At 44.5% G+C, this 10,220-nt stretch overlaps 1 protein-coding gene across 1 annotated transcript in view; it reads left to right on the forward strand.

Moving 5' to 3' along the window:
- The window catches only part of KCNK10 (potassium channel, subfamily K, member 10), a 226,624-nt gene extending 216,712 nt beyond the window's left edge, over positions 1 to 9,912 (forward strand). Inside the window, exons 5-7 of the mRNA XM_006839589.1 lie at positions 2,141 to 2,327; positions 7,057 to 7,199; positions 9,064 to 9,912. Of these exons, the coding sequence (XP_006839652.1) occupies positions 2,141 to 2,327; positions 7,057 to 7,199; positions 9,064 to 9,684 (951 nt within the window). The 3' untranslated portion in view covers positions 9,685 to 9,912. The remainder of the gene's footprint in view (positions 1 to 2,140; positions 2,328 to 7,056; positions 7,200 to 9,063) is intronic.
- The last annotated feature ends 308 nt before the right edge of the window (positions 9,913 to 10,220 follow it).

The following is a 10,220-nucleotide window of genomic DNA, read 5'->3' on the forward strand; positions in this document are numbered from 1 at the left end:
ACTTTGGATCCAGAGAGGGAGAGGGACTGTGTTCCGAAGACTGGGGGCGCGGGGTGGGGGTAGGGTAGAGGACGGGTTTCTAGGATATACCCTTTGGTCGGAAGATGATCTATGGAGGGGATTGGAACCATGGCAATGAAATGATATATGATGGAATGAAAACTAAAATACTCTCATATAAACTATCATATAATTCACAATAAAACATTAAATAATAATAATCATGCATTAACTCTAAAGAATAACACAATATTTGCTTACTCTATCATCTAATAAACAACTTGGAAATTGAGGAAACTATTTCCAGGGAATTCAGACTTCAGTGAGTTTTACCTAAAGAATACAGGTTTCCGTGGTGCTGAAGTACTTCATGGTTACTATTGTTAAGTGTAGTCAGGTCGGTTCTGACTCATATCAACCCTGTATCCGGGGATCCTGATGTGGTGCTGTAGGATAAGCACTGAATTGCTAACTGAAAGGTTGGTTCAAATCCACCAGCCGCTCTTTGGAAACACTATACATGGTCATTATGAGTTGGAACCCACTAGATGGCATTTAACACCACCACCAATGGTTTGGTTATAATCTGCTGTTTGGAACTGGAAAGAAAAGTTGACTGGCTATTTTCGGTAAGAGAGAGTAAAAATTACTAGCTGTTCAGTTCTGAAACAGGAAGTTTTAAGTTCATGGATGTTGTTGTTGTCAAGTGTTGTTGAGTTGATTCCGATCCATAGTGACCCTGTATAGGGTTTCCAAGGAACAGCTGGTGAGTTTGAACCACCAACCTTGCAGTTCAAACGGCTTTGCAGTCTGGTGCATTAACCCACAGTGCCACATGAATAATACCTCTTAAAATAAAAGCAAAACATGTTTTTAATATAATTTTGATTCATATTCCCAGTGGATTTGCTTTAGCCAAAGGGAAAAACCAAAAAACGAAACAAACCTATGGCCATTGAGTCAATTCCAAGTCATAGTAACACTAGAAGACAGGCTAGAACTGCTCCTTAAGGTTTCCAAGACTATCAGTTTCTTTGTGAACAGACAGCCTCATCTTTCTCCTGCAGAGTAGCTGATGGATTTGAACTGCTGATCTTGCAATAAACAATTCAAAGCTTAGCCCACTGTGCCACCAGTACTCCTTGATAGAAGAGAAAGTAGATGTGAACCCATCACCACCACTATGAAAAGAGAGCTGTGTTGTCCTGTTGTTATGTGCTGTTGAGTCCAGTCAGACTCCTAGCAAACCTATATAGGGTTTCCAAGGAGTGGCTGGTGGGTTTGAACCACCGACTTTGAAGTTAGTGCTTATCCTACAGCACTACACCAGGACTCCTGTGCTGTCATTGTTAAGTGCTGGTGAGTCAGTTCTGACGCATATTAACCTGGTATAGAGTTTCTGAGGTGGTGTCCTAATTGTTGTTGGTAAGTGCTGTCGAGTCTGTTCCAACCCACAGTGACCCTGTATATGGTTTCCAAGGAGCGCCTAGTAAGCTTGAACCACTGACATTGCGGATCAAACTGACTTTGCAGTCTAGTGCTTTAACCCACAGTGCTACCCCAGGACTGTCCTTGTTGTTGTTGTTGTTAAGTGCCATCGAGTCGGTTCCGACCCATAGCGACCCTGTACAGGGTTTCCGAGGGTGTAAATCCTTACGGGAGTAGAAAGCCTCATCTTTCTCCCGCGGAGCAGCTGGTAGTTTCGAACTGCTGACCTTAAGGTTCGCAGCCCGATTCGTAACCACTACGCAGGACTGTCCTAATGGAGGGTAAATGATATCACATGGAAAATGGCAGCGAGTCCATCTTGTGAAATAATGAAGTGTGTACCAGTGAGTGTGTTAGAATCAGCATTTAGGCTGTTATGAAACTATGTGAAGTCAAAATCTGAACTCAGCTGGGTTTTGTGGGTCCCTGTCTGTGAACAGCTTTGAGGGGCCTGAGAACATGTCAAGACTATGTGGAAATGTCTGTTTGTGCTTCTTCTAAGAGAGAAGCCAGGGCTTTTAGTCAATTTTCAAATAACAGTGTATGACCTAGAAAGGGTTTGAAGCCACTGACGTAATGCATTGTTCTGTGCCTCTGCTTCCTGCGTCCAGGATGATGGAGCTGATTTGCCTTTCTTCTTTGTTCTTCCTAGAAGAAGCAAGTGAGTCAGACCAAGATTCGGGTCATCTCCACCATCCTGTTCATCTTGGCCGGCTGCATTGTGTTCGTGACCATCCCTGCTGTCATTTTCAGATACATCGAGGGATGGACAGCCTTGGAATCTATTTACTTTGTGGTGGTCACTCTGACCACGGTGGGCTTTGGTGACTTTGTGGCAGGTGAGCACCCTGGGCATCTTGGTCATTGGGACCCTGGCAGGGGAAAGAATCTGTTGGTCGTACTTTTGAAAACTACAATAAACAATGGAAATGACTTATGTGTTACCGATGCTGCGCATAGTGTCATTTAAAACCCGTGTTCCTACGTGATGTAAACAGCAACAGATTTCAGTTGTGCAAGGAACACAAGCTTCTCGTCCCCAGGATGTCCAGTACCCTTATCATCATATGAATTATGCATGAGTGAGATGAAATGTCTCCTTGAGTGTTGGACTTCTGAGTTGTGTTCACGCTCCTTGAATCAACTGATATAAGGCTCTCATGGCAGACCTAAGACTTGGGAAAGATTAGCATAGAGCTTAGCCTACAGGTGAAGCTTCCTGATGTTGCGATGAGAACCCCTGTCCCCACAAAAGTTGTCTTGTGCATGCCCAGACATAACACTCAGGAGCTAGGTGACTTCTAGCCATTGAAGGAAGAGAATAATGTAATGGATTCCTCATGAATTGGAATAGAAGCCTTCTTTGTAAAAAAGAAATAAATAAATGTCTATGAGCTATGGTCAAGGAAGCAAAAATAGCAAATCATCAGTTTTACTTGAGAACAGAAGTTTGAAAATAAAATGGAATTTGGTTTCTTTTTGAATTACGAGGTAAGTGGTTCAAACTCAACAGCAACTCCTCGGAAACCCTACACAGGGTTGCTTTGGGTTGGAACCACCTCAACAGCACTTAACAACAACAATACCGCTTTCCTGAAGTGTGGTAAAAAGGCAAGAATAGGTGGAGGGAGACCAATGGGATAGTTCTGGGTGGTCAGACAGTCCCATCATTTTTTACTTGAAGAAGCCAACACTCTGATCAAAAGATACTATCATAATTTTGAGATGTTTGGGTTGAGTTGTGTGTTTGTGTGTGTGTCCTTACCAGTTTCTGGCTAAAGCAACAGCTAGGACATTTAAAGATTGGGCTCCCAGGCAAACTTCATTTGGTGTGTGGTCCCAGCAATGTTTTGGTTGCTCCATGGAGTACACTAAGGGAGATGGGATCTAGTCTCTGAGAATCCGCTGAACAGGAAAATATGGAAAGGAATTTGAAGGATCATCAATAGAAGTATGGGTGCCTCCCTGTTCATTCTATAATACAGATACATGGCAGGGTGCTTTTGTAGTTATTTCAATTGGGCTATGAAGAATGAAGTCCACATTGTAGAAATAGTAGGGCTCTTTGCCTTCCTTTTTATTGCTTAAGAGTTGGAAAATCAAAGAGACTTAAAATAGTTTACAGAAGGACTGCTGCCTGGGACCCCACCAATCTTTCCTAGGCAAAGTGCTCAATCATGTGCAGGTAGCTACTTAGCCTTCTGAGGATTCAATGCTATCTGACTCTGGGCCACCAGGTTCTGGAGGGAGTCCTTGTGCAGCACTGTAGAAGCACTGAACTTCTAACTGCAAGGTTGGTGGTTCAAATCTATCAGCCAGCTGCTCCTTGGAAACCTTATACAGGGTTGCTAAAGTCAGAACAGATTCCTCAGCACTGAACAACAAGGTTCTGGAGAGAAACCACACAGAAGGAGCGAGAAAGCGCGTCCCTGTCAATTTCTTAGCATGATCCATAGTTTTGTGGGGAAATTCAACTGCAGCTCCAGCCCAAGGTCAAATACATATAATGGTAACTGGATTTTAAAACTACCACAAACATCATTTAGTATCTCAACGCATTATCTGCATTGGATTATCTGTCTAGGTTCACAATGAATTGTCTCGAAGACTTTGTTTTAGGATAGAGACCCTGTTTTTTAACCAACTGCTTAGGTCAGTAACTTCAGAGATGTTTCTGGCGCACAAAGGCCAGAACCCTGGGTGTATGAGATTTTTCTTTCCTTGATGATTTATTTTTTTTCATCGGGCACCACAGACTGAGTATGTAGTGCTAGTGGTGATGGTGGTGTGCCACCGAGTCAGTCCTGCCTCATAACGACCCTGTGTAGGCTTCTAAAGGCTTTAAATCCTTATGGGAGCAGAAAGCCTCATCTGGCTCCTGCAGAGCAGCTGGTAGATTTGAACTGCTGACCTGGGGTTAGCAGCCCAGCTTATAATCCACTACACTACCAAGCCTCCTTAGTACGGAGCATATACTAGTATCATACTTTAGCTCTACTTGCCAGCCACAAGGCATCACACTCTTTGGATTTCCTCACTGTTGATTTGGGAGCCGTATTTCATGTGTCCTGTGATTTCCACAGATTGGAGTCAGTTATAATTCACGGCGTTGACAGCAATTAGACCAGGCCCTTCTAAATACCTGTTTCTGGAGTTGAGGCTAACCAATCTGAAGAACATATGCCTTAAAAGACTGGAGGTTTGTCCTTCTCTTTTGGTAACTATCACAGCAACAGGGAAGGCTCACCCATCACTTAGAAAGCACGTTACAAAGAACTGACTGTCTCTGTGATTTCATCAAGTATCTCCTGTACCAGAAACCTCTCAGGATCAGTGCTGGCTTAATATAGAGCTGTTTCACATTGTCGTTGTTGAATGCTGTCGAGTTGTTCCCTATAATGACCCTGTATAGGGTTTCTGAGGAGCGGCTGATGAGCTTGAACTGACAACCTTTCAGTTCAGACCGACTTTGCAGTCCAGTGCATTAACTCACAGCACCACACCAGGACACATATTAGGACATCCTAACCTACCAGCTGCTCCTCGGAAACCCTATACAGGGTCACTATGAGTTGGAACTGACTCGACGGCACTTCACAACCAACAACAACAACAAACATGACAGCATTTCACAACCCTGCCTTGGAGCTAACACTGAGTTCAGACTCCCAGACAATCAGTTGATAAAGGGACAGGCAGAAGAAGGGTGCCTGCTAAATTGTTCGCTAACACCCCCTAATGACAGTCTTTGTTGAGTGATGAAAAAATTTAAAAACTCAAACCTCTTTCATCAAGTAGATCCCAACTCCTAGCAAGTCTCTACAGGGCAGTGCAGAACTGCCTCATAGGGTTCCCAAGGCTGTCAGCTTCATGGAAGCAGATTGCCACATCTTTCTACTCCAGAACAGCTGGTGGGTTCGAACCGCCAACCTTTGTGTTAATGTGAGAGTCCTTAACCACTGCACCAGCTGGGCTCCCTTGTTGGGTGATAGTGACTAGTAGTGCTAACTGTTTACTCTCAGATAGCCCAAATGAGAAAGCTACAGAGTTTTCTGGTTTAACACATAAAAGAGAGGAACTACAAAATGCCCTAATGTGCCAGGAACTCCAATAACAGCCTATGAAAGCTGTGGAGGAGAGTTTCAGCTAAAAGCAAAGGCAGCTAAACTAAAGGAAGAGGTCTTGCCACAAAGCCCTTTGACAATACGTGGACTCTGAATTTTAGGAAAAGGAAGTAGCTGTTAAGACCTTGTGGGCAGCCTGGCAAAGTCCAGACCCATTGAGAAGAGCCACAGGCCGCGGTTCCTGCCCAGGTGCCTTTGGGAGTTATTGTCAACGCCCTAAGAGCTCCGTCTATATTCAGATCTCGATGTGGTTTACAGCCCTTACCCAGTGGGGTAGTCTAATAATCACTCAGAATGACCACTACATTACTACTGTCGGTCATCTGAAATGAACACCAGCCTGCGTCCTTGGGTATCAGTGTCTCACAGTGAGAACAAGGCCCCTTAGCAAAGATTTCCTTTCTCTTTCCCATCACTTCTGCAGGAGAGTGGGCTGGACTTGGAACCTATTTTGCATGGCTACCTTAGGTAGTGCCTGTGGGAAGGTTAGAATAAATAGGCTAATTAGTTGGAATAGATGACTGGTGCTTTCAGTGGAATAGCCAGTCAATTCAGTCTGGCAACTAGCCAATTTGTTTTGATGGATTTGTATCAGAATCTCTATTTATAAAATAAAGGGATTGGGCTAGCTGGACTCTAAGGTCGCTTTCAGCTTTAGCTTATGGGGATTCTAATTAATCATTCTAATTGACCTTCCATAGTCACAGCATGTAGACACAACCCCTCAGCATTAAATCACTGCTTCTTGGATCAGAGTCTCAGTAATTCCATTATGTCTCATTTTACTTCCACACATCCACTGGTCTCTTGATGAATGCATGTGTGCCTAAGAAGGAAATGGATCCAGAATTACAAACCATTTGGGATCACTTAATGATATTTGATTTTCTATTAAAATAAACTTAGAAAAGTTAAAAGGGAAAAACGAGGCCCTGATGGCACAGTGATTAAGCACTTAGCTAACTGAAAGTTTGGAGGTTCAAACCCACCAGCATCTCTGTGGGAGAACGATGTGGCTGTGTGTTTCTGAAAAGATGGCGGTCTTGGTAATCCTATTGAGCGGTTCTACTACAGACACTGGAAGTTGGAATTGACTTGATGGCACACAACAATGACGACAACAAAGAGGGGGCATCCTCTAGTCTAAATCATTGTCAATACTCAAGTTGAGAATCAATGAGTCAAGCTAGCCACTGCCCAGTTTTCTTCTGAGCATGAAGGGCAGTGCTTGAGAATCAAAGGAAGTCAAACCACAGCCACGCAGGGCCACACCTTTCCCCTGCCCTCCAATCCCTGTTGTGTAATGTCCATGGCGGGTGTAACAGTGGTAGACACTCCAAGTGCTAAATGTTGATGGGATGACATCTCCACCTGGACTGGAATATGTTTGCTCTGCAAAGACCATCTGCTAGATCACGGTTAAATCATGTTTGGTTGTTTTCAGGGGGAAACGCTGGCATCAATTACCGGGAGTGGTATAAGCCCTTAGTGTGGTTTTGGATCCTTGTTGGCCTTGCCTACTTTGCAGCTGTCCTCAGTATGATCGGAGATTGGCTACGGGTTCTGTCCAAAAAGACAAAAGAAGAGGTAGGACTCCTTCCAGATTCTATGAATGTTCCTGAGATCAAATCAGCTCATGTGTCAAGAATTGCCTGTCTCTATTCTATGGGTAGAGGGTTTCTTGCTAAATGGAGAACTCATCAAAACTTCCTTGTTTTGAATCATTCCCTAAAAGCCAGGTTAAATGGAGCAGCAGTTATCTCTGGATCCTCTTTTGGCAGGTGAGGAACTACGGTGACTCAATTCTCAGCCCACGAATCCTGGAAAGCCTACAAAACAAGAACTAATTTTACAAAAATAAAAATAGAAAGAGGAGTAGCAGAGGTAGAGCATGGCTGAGGGAGATGTGCAGTAGCGTCTTATCAGTAAGTCTGCAAAGTGGCTGAGAAAGTTCATGACAAGTCCTGCAAAGTCTGGCCTGTCCTTCAGGTATCAGGGTCTGCTTGGCAGTGCAGTTGAACACCATGGATCTTTCTCAATTCAGTGTGGGACTGAAGTCACCAGTGACCAGCCACAATGAAGTCATGGGAATATAGGTTCCTTTTACCTTTATTCCTTCCTCTTCCCTCCTGTTTTTTGGTCTGCTCCTTAGAGACAAATATAATTCAGGTGACCAGAGTCATGGAATGTTTTCTCCTCATAGAGGAGGAAGACATAATAAGATAGACTTTGGTTATAAAAAATGCCCATGTAGTTTTTTTGAAATAAGGAAGGAGAAAGAAAGGCTAAGGTAAGAGCTAAAGGAAAGGAAATAAAAAACAAAAATAGAACAAAAACACCCACAAAGAAATGCAAAGAGGGATAGCCTGTTCAAGGACAACTGTTTCCTGGCTCTTTCCAGAATAGTCTCTTTCCATGTACAAGACCCCGGGGAGAGAGTTGCTTAATGAGAACTGTCCCATGTCATTACTGGGCTCAAGTGCTAATTTTCCAGGCTTACAGAAACACCATCAATGCAATTTCCAGTCGGATTCCCCAGATAGCTGACCTGTTGAAAATGAGCTATTTATATATAAAAAAACAGGACCAACATAAATATTGACTTTTCTGAATACAAAGATTTGAGTTACTTACCTGTTCAAGGAAGCCTGGGACTTACACTGTTTGCCCCGCTAGTAAGAATCCAGAAATTTGGTTCTGAGTCTCATGCAAAACTTTGTGTTCTGTGGGCTTTGGCAGAGCACGCCCACTTTTTCTGCATCCTAGTCTGGGGGAATTGGTTACCAGGTGTTCTGGAGGACCTTAAGCCAGGACAAGCTTAATAATAAATAATACATGGTCATTGCATGGCCTTGATGTAGGGTGACCAGTCAGTCATCCCATTTTGAGGGGACCGATAGGCTTCCCAAGACATAGGACTTTCAGTTTTAAAATTTGAACAATCTTGGGCAAATGGGACAGGTTGGTTTCCCTATCTAGATAGAAATAGTACAGGGACAAGGAACGCTAGGCACCTGCTTTGAACCCAGGACTGAGCTAGGTGAGCTCAGTAAAATATGAAAAGCTCCACGCTGGATATGATGACCACACTTTATGTCAAAGGCAATGGGGCCACAGTATTCAAACTTGGGCAGAAACATAACCAAAGCCCACACCTGTCCAACTTCAGTTATTGGTCTCTCCCCTCAGAATGCTGCAGACTTCTTACTTAGCCCCCAGGCTCCAAATCTCAGGCCTCTTGGGGTGTTCTGACACATTAGGTGGTAAGCAGTTTGAGGCATGTCTTTAGGGACCAAGAAGAGCTAAGCCACAAGTAGCATGAATCTCCGTCTCCTGGCCTCCCCCAAGTCAACCTTGTCATTGGGATCCCCAAGGGCTGTGGGTGCTGGGAGGTACAAGTACAAGGCAGAGAGGACTTTCTCAGCATGTTGTCCTTGCCTCTCTTGGCCAGGTCGGTGAAATCAAGGCCCACGCGGCTGAGTGGAAGGCCAACGTGACAGCTGAGTTCCGGGAGACACGGCGACGTCTCAGTGTGGAGATCCATGACAAGCTGCAGCGGGCGGCCACCATCCGTAGCATGGAGCGCCGGCGCCTGGGCCTGGACCAGAGGGCCCACTCGCTGGACATGCTATCCCCTGAGAAGCGTTCTGTCTTTGCTGCCCTGGACACTGGCCGCTTCAAGGCCTCATCCCAGGAGAGCATCAACAACCGGCCCAATAACTTACGCCTTAAGGGGTCGGAGCAGCTGAACAAACATGGCCAGGGGGCCTCTGAGGACAACATCATCAACAAATTTGGGTCCTCCTCCAAACTCACCAAGAGGAAAAACAAAGACCTCAAAAAAACTTTACCTGAGGATGTCCAGAAAATCTACAAGACCTTCCGGAATTACTCCCTGGATGAAGAGAAGAAAGAGGAGGCGATGGAAAAGATATGTAACTCAGACAACTCCAGCACCGCCATGCTGACAGACTGTATCCAGCAGAACTCTGAGATGGAGAACGGCATGGTACCCACAGACACCAAAGACAGGGAACTCGAGAACAACTCATTACTTGAAGACAGAAACTAAACGTGGAGGACATTGGACTTGGACAAAGCATTGTTAGTGTTTTGTTTTGTTTTTTAGTTTTTGTTTTTTGTTTTTAATATTCACACTGAGACACGTGCCTTAAACCGACTTCTTGTTAGTCTGAAATTACATAGCATTGAAGAATATCTTTCACTGTGCCATAAAATGACTGAAAACTTGTTCTGCCAAAAGGAATCAAAGAACTTCCCTTCTGAGAGCGACAGCGGGGATGCACACGGAGCATTCGCACACTGAGGAGTGAACTGTTGTTCATATTGAGGGAGTTCTCACGGCGATGCTTTGTGGCTGTGTGGTGCCACCCTGGCCTGGCACTTCTAAAAGGGCAGCTATTCCATAGACCAGCCTTCTGAAAGGAAGAAGTGTGTCTTCTAAGTGGAGTCTCACGTCCTGAACCTATCTTTAGTGACATGTGCACCCAGAGAAGGGGATCTGGTGGGGGTGAACTGGTAACTGTAATTTGGGTTAGATGTGACATTGTGGCATGTGCCCTAAGCTTGAATTTTGATACAAACCAT

Source organism: Chrysochloris asiatica, unplaced genomic scaffold (genome assembly GCF_000296735.1).
Source record: "Chrysochloris asiatica unplaced genomic scaffold, ChrAsi1.0 scaffold00025, whole genome shotgun sequence".
Classification (NCBI taxonomy): domain Eukaryota; kingdom Metazoa; phylum Chordata; class Mammalia; order Afrosoricida; family Chrysochloridae; genus Chrysochloris; species Chrysochloris asiatica.